The 27,647-nt window shown below is 40.8% G+C and overlaps 1 protein-coding gene and 1 long non-coding RNA gene across 4 annotated transcripts in view; one reads left to right on the forward strand and one right to left on the reverse strand.

Moving 5' to 3' along the window:
- The first annotated feature begins 46 nt into the window (after positions 1-46).
- LOC308064892 lies at positions 47-8,772 on the forward strand. The gene is made up of 2 exons (XR_013928582.1): positions 47-5,535; positions 5,598-8,772. It is a non-coding gene; the product is annotated as an uncharacterized lncRNA (long non-coding RNA).
- The window catches only part of PHACTR2 (phosphatase and actin regulator 2), a 138,020-nt gene continuing 119,098 nt past the window's right edge, over positions 8,726-27,647 (reverse strand). For all 3 annotated transcript variants that reach the window (XM_080390067.1, XM_080390066.1, XM_080390068.1), the window contains 6 exons: positions 26,187-26,343; positions 23,845-23,900; positions 17,527-17,588; positions 16,341-16,478; positions 14,048-14,124; positions 8,726-10,315 (listed from right to left, as the gene is read on the reverse strand). In XM_080390067.1, the coding sequence (XP_080246193.1) occupies positions 10,300-10,315; positions 14,048-14,124; positions 16,341-16,478; positions 17,527-17,588; positions 23,845-23,900; positions 26,187-26,343 (506 nt within the window). In that variant the 3' untranslated portion in view covers positions 8,726-10,299. The remainder of the gene's footprint in view (positions 10,316-14,047; positions 14,125-16,340; positions 16,479-17,526; positions 17,589-23,844; positions 23,901-26,186; positions 26,344-27,647) is intronic.

Consider the following 27,647-nt stretch of genomic DNA (forward strand, 5'->3'; position numbering starts at 1 on the left):
TGCGCATTGCCCGGCTGTCGCTGGCAGGGCGGCGGGGCGGGGCCCGCTGGCAGAGAGGCGTGGCTTAGCCGCCGCGCTGCTCCGCCCCGGCTCCGGACGGCGCGGGCACGGCGGGGCCGGAGGCGGGCGGTCTGTGAGGGGCGGGGCGGCGCCGCGCCAGAGGGGGCTTGGCGGGGCCGTCGGAGTCGCTCCGCGGTCCCTCAGCGGTCGCCTCAGCGGCAGCGACTGGGCCATGCCGCGGGCTGGCTGCGGGCGGTGCGCGCTGCGTGAGGGGGCAGAGGAGGGAAGGAGCGCCGGCGGGGGCCGTGAGGCAGTGCTGGGGCGCGGGTGGCGGGACGGAGCCCAGCCCGGGAGAGCGGCCGGTGAAGGCGGCGGTGCGAGATACTGGGAGCAGAGGAGCAGCTCTGGGAGCTCGCAGCCGCCTGGCGGTTGGCTCCTCCGCCGCCTCTGTCCGCCGCCGCGGCGGCTCCTCCTGCCCGCCCGCCGGCCCTCGGCGGAGCCGCCTGGCGCTGCCCTGAGACGGCCGCTCTGGCAGCGGGGCGAGAAACCCTTCCCCGGGCTCCACACAAACAGCAGATCCCCAGCGCGTCCTGCAGCGCGGAGTTAACGGCTGCACGCCTCTCCGGTCCGAGCGAAGGAGATGAGAGGTGGCTGCGTGACAGACATTAGTCATTTCATTTACTTTCAGTGAGCGTTTCAGTGCTCAGGTGCTGCAATAAAATATGATAAACTTTTATAAAGAACCTGTGTGTGACAGGAGGCCCAGCAAAACGGGCCTCTTCAACCAGCTGTGCTACGGCGGGTCTCTGACACGTACTTTGCAGTCTGGCTCCGCACAAGCTCATATCCAGGCTGAATTTGAAGGCTCAAGTGTCAGTTCCACGTATTCATATTAACAGGGGTTTGCCATACATGGGTTCCTATTTCTTGTGATGTGACACTCTAGCTGTATAATTTATACCTATGCCGTGTAGCATGCCTGTGCATAAACACACAGACGCAAGCATACATGCTCCTTGCTAAGAAAAAGAAAAGCGGGCTTGGTGTTTTGGGAATACAATGTAAAATTGTTCTGTTACATTTCAGAAAGATAGTGTAAAACACAGAAGGGAGAGGTTTCTTCTATGTGCATACAGACAACTAAAAAAATAACAAATATGGAAAGTTTGTTACTCAAAACTAAGAAAGAATTATCCTCCTATTGTATGTGTATATGTATGCAGCTAAATATATAAGTATACCTTAAAATATTAGCTTTAATCATATTTGAGTGAATTTCATTGTTTTTCAGTAGGTGTCACTAAAGCTCCAAAAGAGCCCAGATTTTCACTCTTCTAGCTATTGTTTTCTGAAGTCTTGCATCTTTGTCATCAAGTTTCATCACATCACTCTTATGGAAGTGCACAAACTAATCTGATCTGCTCCATCAGTTGAAATGACTCCTGTACTCAGAGGATTCAAATTATCCCTGAATATATCTGCACAAAGGCTAGACCTCCCATTCCTCTTACTTCCTAAAAGTACCTGGTATCTCGTTACTGCCAGCCATCTGAAGGTTGTAGTACACACCTTGTGGTACAGGAAGGTTAGCAACCCTTTGACTGTAAACGGTGAATAGGTTTTTCAGGACTGCACCTAACAGGAGCAACTTGCTTCCTATAGTACATCTATCCTGCAAACGTAGTGACAAGTGGAATGGCAGGGCTACCTTTTCACAAGACAATTAAAAGCAGAATCACCCAGCTGTTAAAAATACAGTGCTTAGGACTTACCTGTGGGGTAACACAGTAGATTATATGACTCATTGCTTCCAGGTCCCTGCATCCACAGAAGTGTGAAGTACTTGTATGTAAACTTGGTAACAGGATCACATCTGACAAACCTGTAAGCCTAGCCTGGTGACTCCCTATCTAATAGATGCAGCGCTGTCATTCCGTATACCCCAAATCTGATCTGGGATCTTCATGTCAGTGTGGAAGTGGGAAAAATTAGCTTTTGCTCTCAGCTCTGTTGCTAATCATCTGTTTCATATGTGTAAGTTAAATTTACTTGTTCAGTTTTTTAAGATTCAGGGTTTTCTGTCTTGCTTTAACTCACATCCCCATGCTGTATTTCCTGTTTAGATTCTAAGTGTTTAAGAGGAAGGACCTATGTTATATGTTCACACTGTGATTAAAAAAACAGGCTGCTTTATCACAGAAGATTGATAAGGTATGTCAACAGTAATACATCTGGAGATTAGTTTTAAAATTGAGGGATTAGCAATAATAAGCATAATATTGTCTCCTTTATTGATACCTAAGAGTAAGTCATCTCCTTCCAAGATATGATTTACGACATATCAACATTCAAAATTTAGTATCACATGTATGTCAAATGTGTTTGAGAGAACCTCTCAGATGGAGACTCCACTTCAGCTGTGTTTTTTTGCTGAGACACCTTGCAGTTTCAACTCAGCAAAGAGCGTCTACAGAGACTAAGGGGAAAAGCAGTCAGGTCACTAACCACTTCTTTTATGCTTTGGAAGAAGAATGGTTAGCATTGGAATGGTCTCACTGTTGAGACAGCCACTTGAAAAATAATATGCTGGAAGCATGTGTTTCCTTAACATAATCAACAACTCTCCTTCCATGTGAGGAAATTTATGCTAATAATTTTTCTCTTAGCTCTTGCAAAGCAGAAGTTATTACGAAGTAATTAAAAAGCAAAAGTTACTGTCAGTCACTCTGCAATGTTAAAAGACTGGCAGACATACTGCAGATTAGGTTGAACCCTCAGCTGTGCAGATCAGTTTTGTCCATGTACGGTAGGTATAATTCTGGTGTGAATCTGTGAATGAAATCAAAGCTAGTGAAAACCATTTCTTGCTCATTAAAAAAATGTGGGAAACTAGGAGTGTAAATTAGGTCTCTGAACCATTGAACCACAACACTAGCTTTGTATTTTTAAAATAAATATCGCCTCTTTGAACACACCTCTGCATGAATACACCACCCACAAGACAGCTACCAGGTATGTTTGAAGGACTCCCAGAATTTAAAGGAAGGTTTCAGGAACCTTCCTTCATCTCATTTCCATGCAGAGGGTCTTTTAATTTCACCTCTAGAGGCTACTTTCCCACAAGTAACCCCCCTCTGAAGTTAATTCCCTTGTACACGCCCATGTACTTGCTAGAGAGTCAAGAACAAGATATTTTCTGTAAAGATTTTCTGAACAGTTTTATTGAGGTAATTTTCTTCATATTTTTAAATATATTCATTTGTATATATCTATAATTCAAAGAGTTAAACAGATGTCTAAGGCACTTGGAACTGCACAGCAGAGTATCCTACAGTACTGTACAACTAGGCAGCACACATTTTTTTGCTTGTTAAACAAAACCCACCATAAATGAAGCATAATATATGTACTGTATAAAAAAGATAATACATATTCTATTTTTCAAATGACAATATTGGAATATATTTCCGTGTGTGTGTGTGTAGGTATATACTACAGTACAGATAAAATCCAAAGAAACAGCTATCATTAATCTGTAACAGTTCCCGTTATTTACATTCACAGATATCAATACACCTGCGTAAAATGCAGTATCAGATCAGCCACTTCTTTATAGTTACTGTATTCAATCACACTAAGTCAAGCTGCCAAAATACAAGAAAATGCATTCATTTTATAACTGTTATGTAAAATACAGGCTGTGTAAGCTGAAGTTAGCAGTATTGATTCTCCACAGCCTCACATCTTTTGAATGTCATTAAACATGTGGAAAATATATTTTAAAATACCAGCAATTCTAAGCTGATAATCTTTCAGGTACATTTTTTATAGTTATCAGTAACTATCGATCATGATGGGCAGTGGAGAACCAAGTTTTGAATTTTGTTTGCCTCATTTTACTTGTGAATAGGAACATTTAGTGAAATTCAAGCAAGTTGCTTTTAGAATAATTTGTTTCTATATTTAATCAAATTAATAGAAACTATTATAAAGCCGAAGAACTGGCCCAGTGCCTGTCAGTAGGTGACACTCTCCATTATGTGCTTAAAGTCCAATGAGTTCACATGAAAATTTCATTTCAGGTGGTTGTGGCCTGCTTTTAGTATATTCAGCACCTAAGAACCTGGCTAAGAACCCTCCTAAGGCTCTGCTGGAGCTTAACCACCTGCACTGGTGGGGCTGGGTTATCGAGCCCTCCTTACTGGAGTCATCTCTCGGAGGTGTCCTTGCAGACTTTAATGGAAGAGATATGCACGCAAGGATTCTTGCTAGTGAATAGCACCTTGTGCTAGCGTACTGCAGCTCTGCCTGAGAAATACATGTCCTTGAATACCCACTGTTTAAGGTACTGGTCTACAAAGCATGGCATACTCATATTGCCATGATGCTGTCTGAGCAATTGTTCTGTAAAACACTGGGAAGGAACACAAACTTCCTAGCTTCTGAGTGTACAGCAATGTGGTCTGCAGTGTTCTTGCACAAACCTCCTAGATTTGAAGTTTGGTTGTAAATGGAATGCTGTTTCTCTTTCAGGGAAAAAAAAAATAATCTGAAGAGGCAATTAGCATGCGCCATCTCCATACCCTTCCCACCCCTACTCTGACAGTTAGATGCCCATTCAAACAAGCCATTGATATCTTTTTGTTTCAAATCACACCAGCTACAATAATAATCCAAAACACAGTATTTCTTTAATTCCAAAATTTATACAAGTTTACAAATCAATATACCACCACACAAAGTAGTGAAAGGAAGAGAAGGCATGTTCAGCAACGTTTTACTATATTATAACAATGTTCAAATATGGTTAAATTTGACATAGTATTGCAAGACTTTTTTAATATAAAGAATTAATGATTGAACAAGGAGATATAGAGAATGCCATTACTGTCTTTGTTCCTATCCGGCGCAATATTTAGCTTCTAGAAAATGATGAAATATTGGTGAGATTCTGCATCTAGTTCATATGAGCTCTGTTGCCATTAAAATCCTGAAACAAGATGGGAACACTGACAAAGTGAAACAAGACCTTATTGATTATTAAAATCAATAAATAGAAACCTGCCAAACCATTATGATGAAAGATGTTATTTTATTCCATTTCTCCCGTTCTCTATATAGATAACACTTGCATAAGTTTTTCTTCTTTTTTTTTCAAACGTCTGTTAAATAGAAGCTTTAAGCTTTCTGGGGAATTTAATTTTCTTTCAATTTGATCCTCCAAATATTTTAAATCAACCTAATAAAAACTTCCAGAATTGCTTCTTTTTGTTCATCAAAAGCTAGGTTCCCACAATGAGCATTGCACTAAGCTTTGTACAATAAGAATAAAGGTAGCAACAATGATGGAGCTAAACATGGGAGCTCCTAAAGGCAGGAGGCAAGTTTATTCTGTTATTCACCCTGAGTATATCTTTATTTTAGTTTACAGCACTGGCACAGGTCATAACTCCTTGAGGTATGAATAAAAACTGATGATGTGAAAGCATTAAAAGATGCAGTTCTGGCATACCTGACAATTCAATGCGAATGTAGGCTTTTAGCTGACAATTCAATGCGAATGTAGGCTTTTAGCTGACAATTCAATGCGAATGTAGGCTTTTAGCTTGGTTTACTTTATCATTAAAGCATTGAAGGACATTAAGACATGGGCTGATCATCTAGTCTCTACTTCGGATCAGCCAGGCCCATCCTTCTGGTGCAGTCTGCCGTACCCGTGGTGACAGTGTGGCTCTCCCTGCCCTGGCTCCGACCCGCTGCCAGCTGCAGCCGATGAGGGGGTTTCAGTTGCTTCTCAGGCTGCCAGACTAGATAAGATGTCTTTAGTCTGTGCTGGCTGGATCTTCCTCCCATCTTATGGCAATACAGAATTGTGGCTCAGACTATATTTATACTCAGGTTAAGTGACAGCTATTTCCACACAAATTCTCTGATGTAGCTGTAGTGTTACTAGTCTTAGATCTGGGGTTGAAGCATCTCCACTGGAAACAAAGCACTAATCTCACCTGGAAGGAGGGGTCTAATTTCTGTAATGTCAGGGACATTTTCATCCCCTTGTTTTACAGCTTTCATTTGGTTTTCAAGGAACAAAAACCTACAAAACCAACAAAAAAAAGGTGGTCCTCCGATATGGTTTTTACATGTCAACTCTGAAGCTCTGGTGCTTCTCCAAGAGCTGCTCAGTGTGGCTGAAGCAGAAGGTAGGGCTGCCCCACACTGCCCCACATCAGTGGCTGGTTAAGTCCACCACAGCAAGGGACACACACAACTCTAGGTAAAAGCTAAACCCAGCAAATAAATACAATTTTGTAGACCTACAAATGCCTGCAAAAACTTTCAGTGATTATGAAGACACTGCTCCTGGTATTTAGCTTAAATAATTGTTAGCATTTAGCTTTAAAAGTGTGGGTTTTTTTACTTGTTGAGTCAACACATATATCACAATTTGAGGAAATTCAGATAGACTACTTTTGATTTGAAACAACTAATTTCAGTTATAAGGACAAATACATATTAATGGAAAGAAGACAGACAAGACATTCCAGAACCATTTCAATTTATGTATAGAAATTCGGATTTGATTAAGCATCCATTCTTCTGCACCCACAGTGACATGCTGTGATCTGTGATCCTACTGATAAACGTGACATATGAGGTCATTTCAGACACCACTTCAAGATACTAATGTTCTGTTTGTATGGATGTAGACATCTGAGTTCATATCTGACTCTCTGGAACATAGGTATGTGTGTAAGGTTTGTTGTATGTTGTGGATGACATTGAAATTATTTGTCCAACTTGATAAAAATTAACACACCGATCCCTTTTAGACCAGCCGGACTGTACTATGCATTGCATGGGAAGTTTTTTTTTTATCTGTCTTTTAAAAATATTTTTATTTTTTTCCTCAAGAATTACTCAGGAGTTTCTCAGGACTTACCCTGATTTTTCTCTTCTAACAGGCATGCAGCACCATAGGCAGTTAGGTACACGATGTATTATTCCCAACAGGCTGTTGTAGCAAGTTGAAGACATTTGAAACCATCGATACAGAGGACTCGGAGACAGAGCAGCAACCAACTTCAAGCAGCTCAATAAGGTAAAGCAAACTTGCTTCGCTGCACACAGTGACATACCAAAATCCTGTTATTTTTTATGGCATGGATAACACTTCACAGCTGTCATTTTTCTGCCAGTTGATATTTAGAATATAAAAACAGTATATAAAATTCTAAATCTGTGTGTAGGTGCAATACATAATGGATAGTTTTATAGTTCTAATTCTGCAAGTATACTACATTTCTACTTAAGCTGCAACAAAGGTAACTCTTTTGTCCAGTTCCATAAATCTGGTTAAGTAGTTTGCTGAATTGTGGGCCAAAGAATGCATCTGATCAGCTATAATCAAAATAAGAAGTTACATAAGGATTTAAAGATTAGCTCAGTACCTCTGTCCAGGCTAGCATTCTGCCTCTAGCAATGTCTTGTAGTGAATACTTAAAAAACCACCCTCAAACCCAGGAGGAAGATAGGGAAAGCCTAAGTGATGCCTCACATCTTATTGCAAAATGCAGTTTGAGGAAGTCTGAGACAGAAGTTGTATCTTCATCTTTGTGTTTTAACTCTTAAAACAAGAGATGGCACATGTCTTTCGATCCATGCTCCAGGCCTAGTATAGAGGAATGTCTCTTTGCAAAGTCAATTCATTCACTTCATCCTAAGAGTTTAACGAGTTTTAGGTTGCTCGTGCAACCTGTATGTGCCCTGGCAGGTCAGTGGAGCTACTGTCTTGCATAAAGTTGATACAGTCCAGCCTTACCTTTGTCCAAGTTATTCTGTGTGTGCAACAGCTACCTTTCTGCCTTCGGTATCTTGGCTGCTTTTGAATGTTTCAAAATGTTTAAGGCAACACTGAGGTCTCTTTAATTGCTCCACTTGTTTCCTTTGAAGTGAAATACCATGTTATATACTTCAAAGTCAACACAGTAGACCTTTATAGGATTTTGGACACACATTTCTAAATTTTGCAACAACAGCAAAAAAAAAAAAAGTTTAAGCAGAAGAACTATTTATGAAGTGCTAGTATAAGTTTTAAGTTTACTCTTCAAATTCTAAAAATAAAAATTAGGATTCTAGCAGAATTGCTGACAAACCTTAACTCTAATGGCCTGATCATTCCTGTATGATTTAGTGCCAAAGAATACATTTTCACTGCTTCCTTGATGTCAAAGCAGTGTTTCTATATTTATAAAATGATGGGCCCCACAGAAGCTAAACTGTTTTCTGTAAATGGAATCCTAATGGCTCTTATTGATTCCATTAAAAAAGGAAGGTGCTGCTTCCTTTTCTTTGCTACAAGCATGTAGACGGCTATTTTATTTAGTTATTGATATTTTGGAGTCTGTACATCACTACATTTTTACTAAAATGTAAGGGAGCCTAAGAGTCATATAAATCTATCTTTTTTAAAAAAAGGTTTGTCAATCTCTTTAAAAGTAATAGAGTGCCAGCTGTTGGAACACACTCTTCTGTTACTAGAAGTGCTCTTTACTAAAATAATCCACCCCATTTATGCAAACCTGGTCCTGTTGTAAATATCAGTAAAGAGGGAGATCTAATTTTAGCCACCAAATTGCCTTCCTGCCTTTAGGCTGTCATCTAAAACAACAACCTTCAATTTTATAAACCAAAAATATTCCACAAGAATCTATTGCAGGTTCTGAGGTAAAAATCACATCTACACAGACCTTTTATTGCCTGAAAGAGAAATACTTACACTTCATAATTAGAAACTAAACAGGGCACATAAAAGACAAAAATAAATTGTAATATATACACACATTAGAAAGGATAAATAGCAAATATACTGTAATACTGCATTAAATGTATGCATATGTGAATTTCAGACCTCCCCTCCCCCCCAAAGTTGTGTACATTAATTCAAAGGATAAATAAGTGCTAATATAAGACAGAGAATTTCTTAGTGTAAACAATGCCACAGGCTTTTTAATAGGCCTTTGGGCCAACTTAGAAAAACCATGTATTGCCTTTCACACTCCATACCACTTAATTTTAATAGTACTGTATTCACATGTACAATTTTAAGGTTGTATAAAAAATTATGACTCTAAGAAGCATTCTTCACACTCAACAAAAACAGGCTGCAGGCACTCTAAGGATTTTCCATTCACTTTTAGAGGACCACTGGGTGAAGTCATACTGATTCATCTGGGAGTTCTTCCTGAAAGCAGTGCAAGAGTGCTTAAACATAAAAAGTCACATCAGTAATCACTGCTCAAGCCTACTAGTAGAGACTTTTGTTCCTAATTTCAATTCTGATTTTGGATTCATATAGCATGATGTCAAAATTGTCACCACTGCCTGCCATAGGTCAGAAAGATAATGATCCCTCTGGTTTGAATGGCAAGTGACAGACAGCAAGGAGTGTTTATAAACATGAAGCATTTCTTTGTGTTCATAGTGTCACATTATTTGTCCTTCAAATCCTGTATGTATTTCTGAGGAACCAGAGTATGTCAACGTTAAAAACCAAAAATATATGACTTGTTCTGTATGAATCTTCAGTGTATTTTCTTGAAGCATGCTCATCAGCATTTTAAAAAAGACAGCTGAGTTATACTAGGACTAATTTCTGGCAACTGTATTTACTGGCACTAGAGAAAATTACAGTTCTTCACTAAAGTACTGATGACATGAGGACTTGTGGCTTGCTGTCTTTCTAAGACAGGCTGCGGCCACTAAAAAAAAAAATATACATGCACAGCTGCTCACACTCTGAAGTTTTTATGAAAAAATAATTCCTCCCACTGGCCAAGTGCATCATTAAGCAGTCCCATCTGTTCCACTTTTCTCTGTGGACTGACAAGCAAAATCTCTCTTCCCCCACGCTCTCAGTCCTTTTCACACTCCCCCCTCCCAGTCACCCTCAGTCACAACCCTGTGAAGTCTGATGAGTTCCTAGTAACAGGCTCTCAAGCGATTGTCTTCAGCACTTCCTGACTTGTGGAGCTCTGACGAAGAAGTCCACTGACTCGTCTGTGTGGGCTAGCCACAGAACCGTGGTCTGTCTTAGCACTGACAAACACTTCATGTGGATTCTCCTCCCAGACAAATCATTTGTCCATTGATAAAGATGAGAGCCACATCCTTCATTAACCTCAGGGTAAGCTGTAGCACACACTCATACTCAGTCAAGTTCCAGTGCAATCGCAGGTCTTCAGGACGCAATGATTTCCCCAAAGAAAATTATTACATGAAATATGGGATGTGGTCAAACAGTTAGGGACGATGAAACCTGAAATGATAAATCATTAGAAAACTTAGAACTACATTATTTCAACTGACCATGACACGGATCTGCATCTTGCCTTTACAGGTGTTTACTTTTGTTGCCTGAACACAATTATTCCTGATTTTCATGGGATTAGAAATTAATTATTCCTGATTTCATGGGATTAGAGTCAGCCCTATTATCCCCCCTTGTCCATCCCTCTCTGCTAGACAACCAAAGAGGGCTAATGCTGAGCCTCAGGCACAGGTGTATGTCTGCCAGCCTGTACCATTACCTGTACGGTGGTCCCTGGCACAGTTTTGCTCGGATCAGCCAGCGCTCTTCCAGATACCACCTGGGCATGGCTGGGATTAGCACAGGCCAACAGGCAGACTGGGTATAGGTGGATGCCACCCTGTTTTAGGGTGGAGGGAAGAGGTTAACTGTATGAACTCAAGCTGTGCCAAGACTGTGGGCCTCAGGGCTGGAGAAAGTCTCCATTCTGTTTTGTTTGCCAATATAGATTTAGCCACAATTATGTCTACTATTTGGAGACACTGTCAGTAAATCAGAAAAGTTTTCCTAAGCCATACAACTTAAACTTCCAGGTTTTAATCCTTGTGCAAAATAAGGCTAACAAAAAATTTGGATTTTTTTTTAAGCAATAAATTTTATAGCACTGCAGATGCTTCCTTCCTATCAACAGCAGCCAGCTGTGGCACATGAAGACCCAAACACACCTCACTTTTTCAGACTTTTAGGTAGGGCATGTACATCACTCCAGATTTCCTGTATGATGGATAGAGAGGTGGGTTGCTCTAAAGGGTGTCACCAACCTTTTCTAGAGCATGTTAGAAGCTTACAGCAATTGAAATTCTAACTCAGCTTAAATGTAATGAACCCAAGCAAAAGGCTAAGAAGGGCACCAGTATCAGGTGCTCTACGTATCTATCACCAGGCTTCTACACCTCTGTTTAAACAGCTTTAAAAATATATCTATCCACGAAGCAGTAAAGGATGCACAACTTTGAAGAAGTATAGGTAACGATGTACCTAACACAGTAGATTGACCTAAGTTTTTGACACATTCTCTCTTCACAGAATTTGACACAGTTCCAGAGAAGAGAAAACAAGCCACACACTACCCTGTAATGTGGAACTGTACAATTCCTGGATGCATTTCTCAAATAAAGATGTACAAAAAAGCTGACAGTCACAAGTATGCAGCTCATCTGCTAAGTGAGGGTACAGTGCATTGCAAAAAAGACACAGGGGTTTTGTATTTGTGTACAACAAAAATATATTGGACTATATACAGTGTTTCCATTAGAAGCATTTTATAAACATCTATTAACATCCTCTTCCCAAACTTTTATTTATTTCTGTATTTTGAGAAACTCAGGTTTCTTGGATTCTGTTATGAAATAACAGAAGGAATCAGTCTAAATTACTAAGAGTATTAAAACAGTTCAGCTGACAGTCATGACAGTAAATGATGAACAATGAAAACTAGGGTTTTCTTCCCAAGTTGAATATAAAATTTTAACAATTCAAAGATATTGTAAATACCGATTATAATATTAAAGCGTCTTATACTGAATATGTAATAACATAAGAAACTATATGCTATATGCTGGTTTTGTTTAATAAGCAGTGTTCTCATCTCATTCTATCACAGAACTTCACAAATAAGCCTTTGTTAACCAGCTGCCAATGCAAATGCCTTTTGTTTTGTATTATCTCAGTGATTTCCTTGAAAAAAATTAAAAGATGAGTAATTCGTGCTCTGGCTAGAGACTTCTGTCTACGTTTTTCTTAAAACAAATCACTTTTGTTGTATTAATCCAAAGGCAGTGGTGAACAACATTTTTAATGACAGGTCCCAGAGGAAATGGAATCTCTTTATTTTCAAGACTGCAATTGACTTAAAACATCTGCATACAATTCTGCTCTTAATTAGCTCTTTCTAGTGGTACTCTGCTGACTTCTGTACAGTGGCTCCATTAACATGACCAGTGAAAATAAAAAATTGTGAAGAAGGAACAGAGAGGGCCTGATTTACCTCAAGTTGAAATTCTTCCATGACCCGATAGAATCACTGCCTATATTTATAATGATTTGGCTGTGCCTATTTTTTGCTTTTTTTTGCTTTTTTTCCAGGGCCCTCCTCAAAAAAAAAAAAATACATTCACTTTTTAACTGGTTTCTCACTGCACTGGATCCCTGAGATTTTTGGTTCAGCTTTCAAGAATCCAATTGTAATTGGTCTCAATGGTTTTCAATTCTTGTGGAAAAAAAAAACCCAATTCTTTTTGTATGACTCATGCCTATCTGTACCTATGCTTCTATATTACAGTGCAACTCCAAAACATGTAACAATGTAAGCAGGGGGTTGCACTCCCATCTCTCTCAGCACACAGCCAGGTTTCTACTCCTGCTCATTCTCCTTCCCTCCCTTGGGATGCCCATTTTTTTAAAGTAGTATTTTTATATATTCTGAAGAAGATACACAACCTGCTACCTGAAGACAAAATGACACCAGAAGCCAAATGAAAATATACATATCTGTGTTTGAAAAAGACATTTTCTAACAGTCAGAATGCGACACTAGATTAAAACCCTACCTCCCTGGTTCACCTCCTGGCTTACGTTTGCTGTCTATGAAACTGGCTTATTAAGATTAGTTTATTCATGTTATATCTACACTGAAATAACTTTACAGTATTAGAAAAAAATAATCCATGTTTTGGTGAGAAAAAACACACTGAAGTTGTAAAATAAGCAATGAACTAGGAAGATGCCGGAAACCACCAAACACCCATCTGCCACTGTGAATCTTCCTCGTGACACTCTCTTTAATTAGAGGATTCACACTCGGTTGGGTCTTGAGTTTCATTGAAACAAAAGCAGGAAAAGGAAGGGACCCAGTCTTGGTCAGTTGTTTTTATTTGACTTAACTCTGTGTGGAAGTGAAGACAATAATACTAGGTATGCAACGTCAGCTGATCCTAACAGCAAGTTTTGCTTACTGGTGGCAATTTTCAGCCTTTGTAACTTCAAAAAACAGGAACAGGTGCTATAGGGCTGGCAGAAAGTGCCTCCTTCCTGCTAGGAATAACTCCCATATTTAAAATCTTGCTAAAAAATGTGGACGATTCAGAGCTCTTTAAATAATAATGCTTCAGACAACATCTTGGTGTTATCCAAAGCGGAGAACAAAACAAATCCATATTAACACATCAGAATAAGCAAAAAGGGAATATTAGAATCTGTCTTGGTCTCCAGAAACTGCTGCCAGCAGCCTAGGTGACCATTAGGAAGCTCTGGTGAGCTTTTCTGAAGTTCAGCACATCATCTAGTTTTCATTTACCAAACACATCCACAAAGATGTATACTTTCATGAACAAGGGAGTACTGCTAGAGAAGGACATCCCTTTTTTTGTGCTTGAGGACTGCTAACTTCACCTGTGAGAAATGCTGAGTCCTTTGAAATGATTATTTTTTAGATTTCCCAAATATCTTTTTCCCTGTAGCAGATGATCCACTGCAGTCACCTTCACTGGTGTATCAACCTGCCAGCTTCAGGGATGGCACCAGCAGCACTGGGAATCCCAACAGAATCAGTGGTGGGATTCAAGGGGACTCATGGTAGGAACCTATGCAAGTCATGACACAACTGCAGAGGACTTGCAGAGAGGAATAGTGTCTCTGTCATACCCACCTCTCCAACTTAAGCAAGAAGAGGGATTCACCCACCTGGTAAATTGCCGACTTTCCTCATGTACTTCCATTTCCGTGCTTTTAAATTCATTCAGCTCTTTCCGTATTGCTGCCTAATAAACAATAATGATACACGCAACCATAAGAAATAGGAATCTTAAGGGAAGTAAAGAGTCTGAGAGGAACCTGGCCCTACACTTGCAGGTTCCCTTACAGTCCCCATTTTTCAGTCTCCTTTACTGTAATCCACAGCTCTCACACATTTCTGATCATCAGCACCAATGACTTTTTTCAGTTACTGCTATTTGGAGCAGTAATACACTACAGAGAAACTCAAAGCATCAAACACCAACAATAAACAAAGAAACACCAAATCTACTGCAATGGGTGAACCAACACCCCCCACCAAAATGTGGCACTTGCTGCAGGCAAAAATGGGCAAGGTACTGGGTTACCTCAACAGTCACCTGGCGAGAATCCAGCCAGGAGGGGATTGTATCCCCGGGCACAGCCCCTGCGGGAGTCATGCAGCAGGGGCCTTGTATCTCCACACCGGAGACAAGACTTCAGGAATGCAGGATGAACAGCACTTTTTAAAGTGGAATTAGTCACTTGGTTTGATTAGTTTTATGTAAAATGACCTGAAATATTTGGACATTTCAGGCTTATGTTTTCAGTTGGCAGATAGTAAAGAACAGCAGAATTTCAGTGCCCTTTGTAAATGCCTTGTTGCTTGTGTTTGAAGAGTGATAAGCAATTTACTACATCAAGTAATAAACACAATTTCTGAAATATTCTAATATATACTACAAGGGCTTTTGTTTCTATTCCATATGCTTTCCTACCTCCACTGTGAAATGAAATGACAGTTTATTCTTACTCTGTTCTTTCACCATTTTAAATAAAAGTACTATTATTTCATTAATCCCTGAAGAAATCTCATCTGGTGCACCTGCCTTTCAACGCAGAACAGACAAGCAGCATGATAAAATTACAGCATCACCAGACTGGTCTCATAAATGAGAACCTTCATTTTAAGCAGGGGATGGTTCTGTTCAGCTGCAGCAGCATGCTCATGTGAGGCAGCTAGGAAAGAGACAGCTATTTCTGAGCACCAAATCAGCAGCAGACACCAGACCTCCAGCCCTGTAATACAGTTACAGCACAATTTCCTGCTCCCACTGGAATTAGAAAAATGACTTCCCTGGGAAAAAAGGGCAAGGGAGTTTCCAAGCAACCTGGCGTCTGCCTTCCTGCTGAGCCCAACAAACATGGTGCTCACAGGACCAGCCTTGGGCACCTGTTCATTACAAAATGAATTGAGATTAAAAACTGCTACCCTAAATAGGTAGGAAACTCCACTATTTTTTCTAGCGCAGTTTACCCTGGCTGGAGCTAGGTGAAAGTGAAGGTGCTGGGTGCTCTACCCTCCCACAGAGTATGTGAGGACTAGAACCAACATCTACGAACACTTCTGAATACATTTTTAATGCCTCCACCTTGACTTGAGATTCTCCTTTGTCAGGTGAGCTGGCATTAATATTAAAATAGAAGCTGAAATAAAATCAGTTCTTCACAGGCATTAGCTAAAAGACAGTGGGTTCTTGCACATATCACTTTTCACACCAAGCACATCTCATAGAATTGCCATAAAAGTTGGTTCAGACCCAGTGCTAAAAGGGCCAGCACTTTTTGATACATAAATCCTACCTACAGCTTTCCTTTTTTGAAGTGGCATAGGAGGGAAATGGAAGAGCATTTTATGGTAATCTTTGACCAATCTGTTTTTTAAAAAAGAATCACAGAATATTTATCTTTTGTAATTAGGCAGAGGACCCACAAACTGCAGCATGCTGGGGGCAACCTTCCCAAGAAGGTGTGCTGCACACACACGGTCAGCTCCTGCACTGACGGTTGTGGCCAAGGGCCCTCAGGAGGATGGAGCATCTGCTACATTTTTTCACTTGAATGAGTTGCAAAAGTAACTCTCGTGGCAGTGACGCAGGCTTCTGCCTCAGAAACCTTGCCCGAATTCCACAGGTCATGGCTATCTTTGCTAACAGTGTGTACCTGGCTCAGCAAGGCTTAAAAATTTTTAAAATGCATGGAGTTCGGGCCTGAACTGCTGTAATGGAGGTGGCATATATGCTCTTAATAGGCACCTGAGTGGGTTTCCTTAGCTGCAGGCAGTACATGCACAGTAGTACCATGACAATCTCACTGCCTCCAGCAGATGTCATTCATGATGCCGGCATCAAAGAGAATGAAAACCAGAGGAAAGCCCCCCGAAGTGACAGATACAAGCATTATCTTATCATCTACATTTTACCTTGTCTGCGGGAGTTAACCTGGCCCAAGGCTTGTCAGCACGACGGTCATAATCTGGAGAATCCGTGACCTCCACATACTCATTAAATCGAAGGATTCTTCTTGCTTGAAGTTCAGCCACTGTAGGCCTCAGGCTGAGCTGTAAGTGGAAGGCAGAAAATAGTACGTTTAATAAGATGAAATAAAAGAAAATAAAAGCCGAGGGTATGATGTAATCTCAAGAGAACTTTAATGGTATTTCTAAATAGGGTCACATTCAGGTGTCTAAAAAAAGGCACCATCCTGGGAGCGCTGCATGGGAATGGGGAAGCAGCACAACCTAATTTCTTAAGTTATAAAAATAGTCTTTGTCGGGCAGGTCACAGAGAATCGTGACAGTTATCCCTGGAATATTAATTGTGACTTTGCAACTGTCACACCGTTTACCCCACCAGGCAGTAGGTCCATTTGCATTAACAACTACAGAGTCTGCTGTGTTCAACTATAATACTGAAAATCAGCATGATTTGGAGGGCCTACCTAACTAAAAAAAGATATTTTTGAACATCTGGGGGTCGTTATGATGTCAAATTGTTTCAGTCACCTCAAACAATATTCACTTCAATTAACTAAGGATGATCATATTAAGGAAACTGTATTTTTGCAGAGAAGGGCAGACTAGGGATATATAAGAAGACTCTCCCCATCCTCTCCCAGAACAAGATCCCAAAGTCAGGGCAGCAGATCCATAACAGCTTTATTTCCAAGGACAATGAGCGCAGTCCCACCTGCAGCAGCCAAGACCACTGATGTGGCTGGAAGAACCGTGAAGGGATTTCTTAGGGCCCACAGCACTTTGCTGCCTTCTCCACTGCCCTAGGGAAGAGTGGATCTGCAGGAGTGGCTGCCCTTGAACATACATGACAGCAGTAGTCACACTCACAGAGGAAACGTGTCATTTCTCTCCCCTGCTTAAATGGACACACATTAAGCATGGCCAGACTCCATATGTTTTTCCCGATACAGGAAACTGGATGGAACGGAGTTTCCTCCAAGACAGACTTGGCTTGTACTGCTTTTTAAACAGATTTCTAATTTGGGGGCATGACTGATGGACCTTTGCAGTAATGTATATAAACTGATTTTTAGAATCTTACAAAAAGTAATCCTATGTACACAAATACACAACAGAAAAAACACATCATCACCTTTCTACTGAGTCTACGTTTAATTTCTCTTTTGGCTTCCTGTTCCTCTTCTTCATTCTTCTCTGTTTTCAGAAGAGATAAAAAGGAGTGAATATTTAAGTATTATAATTGCACATACTGTATTTCTCTTGGTTGAAAGCTTCAGGACTTCTAAATCCTGGGTCATGTTTCCTCATATTCCTGGGTGACAAAGCATGTGTTGCCTGCTTTTTGGATTTAGTGTGCTCTCATTTCTTTTCCCTGCCCTCATTTCCCCCAATTCTGTAAACATCTCAGGTCACCACTGCGGGTCAGGAACACAGCAAAGAGGTGTCTGTCAGTTCCTTTCTGTGCAACTGTAAGCAAAAAGTACCCTGAAAGAGCTGCCTAATTACTTGTTCTATCATTAAAATTACTGTTGCTTTTACTTCTAACATGGTACCTATTGACTCTAGAGTAAAAGTCTAATTATTCACAAGGGTCAGGAAAAAAGTTTGCTCTGAGCATCTAAGTCAGCTGAGTGTCCTCTACTGCTACAGGACACAATGAATCGATGACAATTTATTTCACTGTCATTCATTAGTGCAAATTGGTTTTGTTACTTTTTTTTTTTTCTGATTTTCTGATGTCAGCATATGATTCAGCACTCAAGCTCTCTTGGCTAAGGGCCACCAGCTAGGCCAAATGAACGAGTACAAGCAGAAAATTACATGCATTCTTTGAATGTATTCAGGTGTGAGACTGAAATGTGCTTTTAACAAATTCCTGTGCTAACCAAACTTGATTTCTTGATTGCCAGTGAAAACCACACTTATGAAAGCATGTTCATATGGACTCAGCATTTTTTTTAATTGATGGACATTTTAAAGACTATTATCTGCCCTTTCAGTCCACCTCTGATGGCTATATGCAAAGTTAACTCTGTTGTGGCTGAAATATCCCACCTAGTGATACCCATAAAATTCTGATGCTGTTTTATTCATGATTAGGGGTTATGGACTCCACATTGCAGTTCAAGGCTAACTATAAATTTAAAGGACTTAATCTGTCTATTGTGGATGCAGCCAACCTGTATAGATGAAAAGGCAGTTTTAAATCCTAGTGTAGTCCTGTTTGCCCTGTCTGCTGCGGCCAGCCTGCTGTGTCAGTACAGGCAACCTGGCTGCAGAGGAGTTTCTGTATCATGACTGACACACTGGAAGCAACACTATGATAGGACACCTTGTGGTACTTGCAGAATTCCTTTGCTAAGTCAAAGGCTCTCATGTAAGAAGAATATAAGGGAAAGCAGAAGAGGAACAAATTATCAGAAAGAAAAAGAAGAGAGTTACAGTAGGAGAAAGGCAATGCCAGCCCAAGACCTGCTCTGTGAGAAGAGTCCAACACCAATCCCAGGTTTCCATCAGCAAGATGCAATTGAACAGGCTTGCTGCAAGGATTAAGTTGCTTGTGTTGATGGTAATTTTACTGAGATACTGAAATGTTAATGTAATTTGTTGTTTATTAATAGCTTTTCTCTGAAATGCTGAAAAAATGGGTGGCCTGTTTCCATAGAGGAACTGTCAATTGACTAAAATTGAAGAAGGGAGAGTTAAAGATTAACCTACATTTTAAATTTTTTTATTAATCTATCAATAAACAAGTGGGTATATTTAAGGACTTAAGACTTTAAATGAGAACTCTTTTTTATAACATCTTCACCTAACAAAACTGAAAGCTCTCTAGCTGTTTTAGGACAGGTAAATCATCTGTAGGCTTTTGTTTAAACATACTGTCTTTGCAATCAGTAGACAGAGTAACTGAGGTAATTAACACGAATTGTTAATTTGGGGTTCCATTCACCTGGGAATCGTTTGACATAAAAAAATGTATCCCTTCATGAACTGAGTTGCTCAGGTCCTACCTCAGAAATTCTCCAGTAGCAGACACAGCAGAAAAAAACATGCAGCTGGATATACACATCACTGTAATGCCTCTTCCTTAATTTAGTTTGTAAAATACATTCTGCATTATTTGTATCTTGACATTTCTTAGCTATGTAAGCCACCGCTGTCTCCTAGGAAGCAGCAATAAGATGCCTTATGTAAGAAATAGGGACTCACACTGCCTGATGCATACCTTAAGAAAAAGCTACCAACAGCATGGCCACCTGAAATACTGTTTTTCTGTATTTTGAGGGAGGATAAAATGAAAGAGTTGATCTGGACATTTAGGAAGGTTGAAGGTTAGCTGCCTATGCCAAACTGTGAAGCTACCTCCCTGTGAGTAGCAGAGGACTGCACAAAGGGATGCCTGAACATGGGAAACTACCTAGAAATGGGAGATGAGCAAGGCCGTCATAGCTGCTAGGCAGAGGATTCAGGCAGGTCCTGGAGCAGGCTGTTGAGGAAAGCTGGAAGCCCACCTTTTGGAGGACAACTCTGACAGGAGGCACCAGGAGCTCCCTTCACTCCTGGACAAAGGATGAGGGGATTGACCCCATGAGGAACAGTCTTCTGCATGACAGGTCAGGGGGCACGACATGTTTTGTACATTCAAGTCGGTTTACTTCTTAGGAATAGAACTCAAGAGCTAAAGGAAAGGGACTGAAATCTGGTGGCTGCTGCTAATATACTGAATCGGCTGTCTGGCACATGGCCCTCTGACTGCGGCACTGACTCGTACCTGCAGCACCTATCCCTGTCTCCAGCCTGCCGGGCAGAGCGCTGCTTTAAACCCAGTGCTACAAAAATACTGCCCTGATACAAACGCCTACCAACAGTAAAACCTACAGTATATTTTTGGTCTTTTAAGGTAAAAAGTTTTGAAAGTTGCTGTAATGAGTTAAGAAGATGTGTGGTGCTAAAAATAATGGGTCTGGTGCTCCTGCTTCCTTCAGGTGTTGTGGAAAATTCCAGCCAGAGGGTCAAGTTTTGGCTACAGGTATGAACTGACTCACTTGCCCGAACAGGAACACATCAACGCATAGGAACACACTTCTGACTTCCACCTTAAAAGCAGATCTAATCTGTGTGATGTGGAGAAAGAAAATATAAACACAGCATTCCCAGCTGCAAGTCCCCTCCTGAAATGTCCTGCTGCTGTTGTAGTGGAAAGGACCAGCCCAGCGAGCACCCTTTGCTTGCAGGAATCTCCAGTTAGTTCCCAGCAAAACTATGGTTTCCCTCCTTCCCGGCCTGCAGCTCCTAGGAGGTCAGACTGGGTTTGACTCTTGACTGAAACAATTTTGTTTAGCCTCATTTATTATGGCCTTTGAGTTTAAACAACCCACCAGTCGAAGCTGAAAAAGCAACTTTCCCAGAATCTATACATTATTGCTCCTGCAACTTCTGCCGCATTAAATCTGGTCACCTTCTGTTCTGTGGGATATTTGTTTCATAGCAGAAGGAGAAAAGAGAGAAATTGTTCTGCCTGAGGACTGCCCCATTCTTGACCAGAGAGTAGTCCTGGGGCATAAAACTGAACTTTCCATTGTGTCCCTATGGGATTAGCTATGTTTAGACTTCTCTGTGGGCTTGCTAGGGAAAGAGAAAGAAAAGACAAACAAAGTGCTTGCCTTTTGCAGTGCTCTGGAATGCACAAAGCAGTTTCTCTTTCCTAGTGTTACAAGCAAAGATAACCATTAATATTCCTTAACTAGCATCAAGAGCTAAAACCCATCTTCTACAAAGCCAGTACTGGCAGGCATGCAGGTGCACAGCACAAAAAGTTCACTGTCCCTTACAAATACAGGAAAAAAATACAGTTATCTTAATTCAAAATTCTTGGAGGAATAAAAAGGTTTTTTGCCATAATGCAATGCTATAGTACTAGTGGCTCAAAGACAGTACACAAGAAACCTGTCTTTATTAAAAACACAGGGTTTTATCTATTCCTTCAAGTGGACTCTTGAGTTATCATAACTTTGTTTTAGTGTGTGAAGACTCAGAAGCTGGGATAGTTTTATCCAAATTGTTTTTATAGAAATCCGCCTGCAACATCTTGTGATCATACTCGGTCACAGGATTTTCAGTAACTGGTTTATCTGGAAATATTATCTAAACAAAACTTCTTGTAAGACAGATTTCCTTGCTAACTGGAAATACAGAAAAGGAAAAAACACAGACTTTTTCTGAACCTCTTAAAAGATTTGGGCTGAACTTAACTCTCAAGTAAACATTTAGACCTTTACCACTTAATGTAACCTCAAAGGCTGATAAATATTACTCAAAACAATACCTTCCCCTAGCTGCAGTTTACATCTGTGCAGTAATATAATCCCTTCTCCCCATCTACTGCTTAAAAATAGGAGGAAGGAAGCTTTATGAAAGAAATCACAGCTTATTCACAAAAGCTGCCTACAACAACAAAGGCATTTAAGAGATGTAAACAATTTCAAATGATCCACAGGAAGGGAATGTAAAAATTTTGATAAATAATATGACTGCCTTAGAGCTGAGAGAGAACTTGCACCCTGAAAGGGCTCTGAGTCAGACTGTCACCACAAACCCTGGCTTGCTTTGGTTTTTACAGATCACTGTCACTGTGAAATATTTTATATCTCAGCGATGAGCAAAAAAGCAGTTTTGACCTCTCCATGTGCTCGCCAATGACTCTGATTTTTTTGTGATTTATAATGCTGCTTCCCAGCCTTTATATTTTGCTCTCCCTTGCTGCTTTAAGACAGCCCCTGGCAGCAGCAGGGGAGGATGGCGGGAGGCATTGAGTGCAAAGCCTGGTACTTGTCCAAAAGCTTAAAGTAAACAACCTGAAACAGGAGGAGAAATCTACTAACTGCTTTCCAGTCTTGAGCTACTTATTGCAAAAACAGTGACTGGAATAAACAATGGCAAAAGGGATATTAAAGATATCACAGGTTCGCTGCTAGGTTAGTTATCTCAAGATGAGTGAGACAGAGAAGGTAGTAAGGAAGCCCAGATGGTGCTCCCAGCTCAGTGGCCATATCCTGGCCCACCAGAAATATTTTGGAATTACCTTTCTCACGTAGTCCAACATGAGTGGTTTGTCATACAAAAAAAGTTCATATTTCAGATTTTATCTTTATTTATCTACACAATCTATAAATCCAGAAATTACAGTCTTAGAAAGTCTATTCACATTATGTGTTGGACAGGATTTCCCTGGCCCCTCTCCTGTGCACCATAATGCATGAACTGTAGCTTCCCTTGTCAGTGAGACATGGCACGATCTGCTTTTGAGAGCTTGGACAAGTAGGTTTTTATTAGCATGGATGGTTGCCTGAAAGCCAGCCATTGCTGTGTCTCCCTGATTTGCTGGCCTGGGCAGATGACAGACTGACCAGTCTATGGCCTTTGTCATTGTAAATTCTCTTTTCTTTCCTTCTGTTAGGATGTAGTGCACCAGGGTTGTACAGACGAACTCCAACTTTTCTGAATGATCGATGGGAATAATAGCATTATACCTGCTCTTTCATCAATGTGGAAAGTTCTTACACTTTACAAAGAGATGAGATTTTTTGATCTGTTGCTGTATGTAAAAGACTTGCATGTGCATTTTTTTTATTTTTTCTACTTAAGCATCAGCTACCCTTGCAGAATTAACAGAAGGCTAGATGGAGCTGGGCATGGCAAATGTTACAGTATGTGTTTAGATAACATCCATATCATGGAAAGATTCATAAAGGAAGATAAACAATGCCTGTTCTGAAATGTTTGCCAGCCTCAGAACAAAACCAACAGAAGTAAATGAGAGAATAGGTATAGAGGGTAAACATCCAATGTACTTCATTCCTTTGCCCCTGATTATTTGAGTCATAGACTGAAATTTTTCAGCAGGGATACTAAGGAAGGATTTAATCAACAGGGAGATATTCAGTGAGATTGTTTCATGCAGTTTTCAGTACAGAAGACATTTATGTGAGAAGTGGATAGGAAGACCAGCATGCTGAAGTAGGCAGCACATACCTATTCATTTTCCCTGAACACTTCACCTTTCCTCTTTCTACTCCTTACAACCTCTGCCCTTTTATCCCACCTCTGCCTTCTTACTGATATTCCCTCCTCCTCCTCCTCAGAAAAATTAGGCAGAAGTTCAGCCAGCCTAGAACTACTTCTTAGGGGTGCCTAAGTCAATCCTGCTCTTTGGGACCAGCTTCAAGAAGTGGGATTGTGATAAGCAAAATTCAGCATATTGCATATATTCAATTTTCACAGCTACTACTACAGGTTAGTATGTAAATCTAGTCTCGACACATTATTTTCTATAATTTTTCCCCAGTTATGGATCTAACACTGGAGCAACAACAATAGGCTTCCTTACAAATCCAACATATGTTCACTTTCTAAGTAAATACTAGCTGAAACCTAATAAAATACTTACGCTTCAGGATATTTCTTTGCTCTAGCTCTTCAGTCGTAGGCCTCTGGCTAAGTCTCCTGTGAGAACAAAGGAAAAGTGACTGATTTGAAACCAGCTCTAAATAATACATTATTATTTGTAATATATAAATATATTTAAATATTATTCATTTTTATATATAATTTATTACATATATAATTTATTATTATATATATAAATATATATAATAAATATAATGTATTATTTGTAATACAGCTTAAAAGGTGTTTCTCATATAGCCGCGCTATTCTTCACCAGCAGAGGTATTCAACAACACAGGTACTTTCCAGTTATAACTGTGCATGTAACCTCAGTACCAAGTGGACATTTGTTTTAAAAGATGTGCTACTGCCACTTGAACTCATAAATAACTAATACTTCCATAATAGTACAGAAATTTTATGAACACATTTTAATTCCTTGTTTGCAGGTATAATTTTATGAAAGAATTCAGAAACCTTTTGTGTTTCCAGGCACCATCATTATGGTAACTTGTGCAATTATAAGATTATTCTCAGATATTCTGAATGCAAATCCTATTCATTTTTTCTTAAACAACCACATAAGCTGGGTGCTCCTCGCTGATTTGTACATACAATGCAAATGGAAGCTTTAATTGGAACTTAATTTGATTTAGCTACCTATATATAGCAAACGCCATTAAAAACCCTCAAACAATGAAGATAATAATTTTCTGGTTTGTATAGTGGAGAACATGGTTGATGTTGTCTCTACTTTTATTGAACAATTCACTTGTTCACTTGAGAAATGGAGCAACAAAAATTTCAGCAGTAAAATTCATTTTGCAAATTTGTTAAAGATTGACGCCTCTCTGTCCAGCGAACCTCACACAGTTCACTATGGATTATCTTCAGCCTCATGAAACCCGTCCAATTCGAACCAAGCTTGGGCTTTCAGATTCGGTGGGGAGGGCCAGCAGGTTTACCACAGGTGCCCAGCTCTGCTGTGGGAAGCCCCAGGCTGGGACCTGACCTGACCCCAACCGAGCTGTGAGAACAGGTTTCCCATCAGACCTCGATGCTGCCAAGTGCCAACCACCACAACAGGAATTTTTAAGGAACTGGCGTCCAACTTGGTTGTGATTTCAGGCACGAGCACAGCCCTGACATGCACGGACCTTGTCTTCTGCCCCCAAAGCAGAGCTGTGCAGGGAGCGTGCCAGCTTCCCGGCAGAGCCAGCAACGTCCCTGCGCAAGGAGCTCAGGGCAGGAACCGGAGCGGCTTCTGCAGTTCAAGCCCCTGAGGAAGAACCAACAAGCAGGCTGTGATCACTGGAGCTTGGATTTGCTCAGGAAAGTGGTGATAACAACCACACCACTTTATTAGCAGAAGAAAAATGACCCCTGGGCCCTACACAATAGATGTGCCACTCTCACAGGTTAGAAGATGAAATAAACGACTTACAGCCAGCCACCCGGTTCACAGAGCAACTCGGCTCGTGTTCCCAGTGCTGATGCAGGGTGGCCGTACTCTGTACTGGAGCAGTACCAGCTGGACTACCCAACATAGGGGAATCTCCAACAAACACAGGACATTCTCCAAATCTGCCTGGACAACATTTCTGAGCACAAGAGAAACAAGGACAGGTCTGGGAAGATCCAGACATGTTGTAGTCTATTCAGAGACCATGCAAGCCAACATTAACATTTATGAGGATTTTTTAAAAAAAGCTTGTAAAAACACAAATGAAAATTAGGTTTTTTAATGCGATGTTCCCAAGTCCAGAAAGAGAAAGTAACACTTATGCCACAGCAGTTGAACAGCATGAGAAAGACACGCCTCAGAGCTGGGCACAGTAAAACACTAAACACTGACCTACGAAGTCAGCCTCCCTCTGCTTCTTTTGCTGCAAACAGCACATGAATAATAAAGGAGTTAGCAGGAGGAGGATGGGGAGGGCCAGAAGGCATGACCATGCACAGGCATGCTCTGTGTGTCAGGAACTATTACTCTGTCTGAGATGGGTATATACAAGTGCAAGTCCTTGCTAATTAATTTGAGAAAAAAATTGAACCATGGCACTAATTATACGGAGTCACTCTTATCCTCTTCCTTTTTTTTTTTTTTTAAGAAAAACCAAACAACCCCAAACCCCAGAAGCTCTGATTTGTTTCTTGCAGAATAAAAATGCATTACTGACATTTTAAAAGTTTTGTGAGAAATAAAAATACTGATTTTCCAGACAGTTGTACCGCAAAGATCCTGCACCGCTTATTGAGCTGCATTGACAGGTGAACCCAGTGTTCCTGATTTTCTTCCTCCACCTCCGCCCAGTGAAACCACATTTACCCTGTGACTGGTACCTCACTAGCTTTGTTCCAATCTGATGTCTGATTTCCTGCCTCTCCTCTTCAGATGTACGCTGCAAGATGTTTTTGTCTTCTAATTCTTTCTTAGATGGTCTGTTGCCAAGTTTGATAGCAAGAGTATCCCTACGACGAATTTTACTTGCCAAAGAGCCTGAGGAAAGGAGGAGGAGGGTAGGTTTAGTTCATTCATGCTTAGGTTACCGATACAAACTGTCGAGTAAGACCTTCAATAGCTTCCCAAAAGCAGCCTTATTCCCACATCCAGGAGAGGAATTTTAATTAATATCAAAAGAAAAATAGTTTTAGCTCACTTCACAACAATAAAAAGCTGAAAGGCTTGGATGAAAAAGCTACCAGCCAAATTGATAAGAGTTTTAAAAACATCACTTGTCATCTGCAAAGTGCTTGGATAAAAATGACAAATCTACACTTAAGTGCCTTTGAAGTCTGACACATTACATGGCGTTTTATATATCTACTTAGTATATTTAGCAACCTGCCGCTCTTTTTCTTCAGCCTTAAATGGTTTAGTCTCATTCTGTCATAATTTCCCTCATTCTTTCAATTTTTTTTTCAATGAAGTACCACTCAGTTCTTGTATAGTGCTTTTCATCTTTTAAGTGATTTGTAAATTAAAACAAAAACTACAGGTCAGAAAAGTGCTCTGAGTGCTTGTAAAATAACCTGGGCAGCTACCCCCAGGCACTGAAGCAATCTGCTCATCCACAGAACAGACACAGTAGGGACAAAGGCCAAGCAATTCTGTCAGCATTAGCTTCAGCCAGCTGTGGAAGGAAGGGTATTTTTCATTGCCTTCAGTCCTTCCCGTCTCTTGATATGCTGACAGAGGTGGCTACATATGTCCTAGGCTGGCAGATTTTCACCACGTAAGGCAGTTTGGTTAGAACAAAGGCTCCCAGCTGACTTCTCATAAGACACCGTTCTGCTGTCTGAACACATGAATTTTTGGTTGCTACCACTTTGGATTGTGTTCACACCAAATGCAGAACTGCAGATGACTTCAGCCTCTCGAGCTATCCGTCACTTCACTTTCTGCTGCGCCAGCGGCCAAGGACAAAAAAGACCCAACACACTCATTTTCCCTCACCCCCCTTCACTACACAGCACTTTCACGTTCAGGCCTTCACTAAGCACAGCGAAGTGCCTCCTCCTGATCAGCTGCCAGCAAGGTCCCCAAGCCATGGTTCGATGGTCATTTTATTCTGACATAAGGTCACCCTGCAGATGGCAGAGGCCGCGTTGCCCTCCCCTCCACCCCTGACGGCCTGCTGGTGCCACCTCCTCTGCGCCAGCAAAGCTGTGGCCTCCGCATGAGCTGGCTAGGGGGCCTGATTCGATTGCAAATCAGCTCAAGAACGGGCACCGCTGCAAAAATAATCATGAGCGTTGACTTAAAGGAAGAATGAACAGTTGGGAGCAGGGATCAGGCAGAAG

This window comes from Falco punctatus, assembly GCF_963210335.1.
Source record: "Falco punctatus genome assembly, chromosome: 5".
Lineage (NCBI taxonomy): Eukaryota > Metazoa > Chordata > Aves > Falconiformes > Falconidae > Falco > Falco punctatus.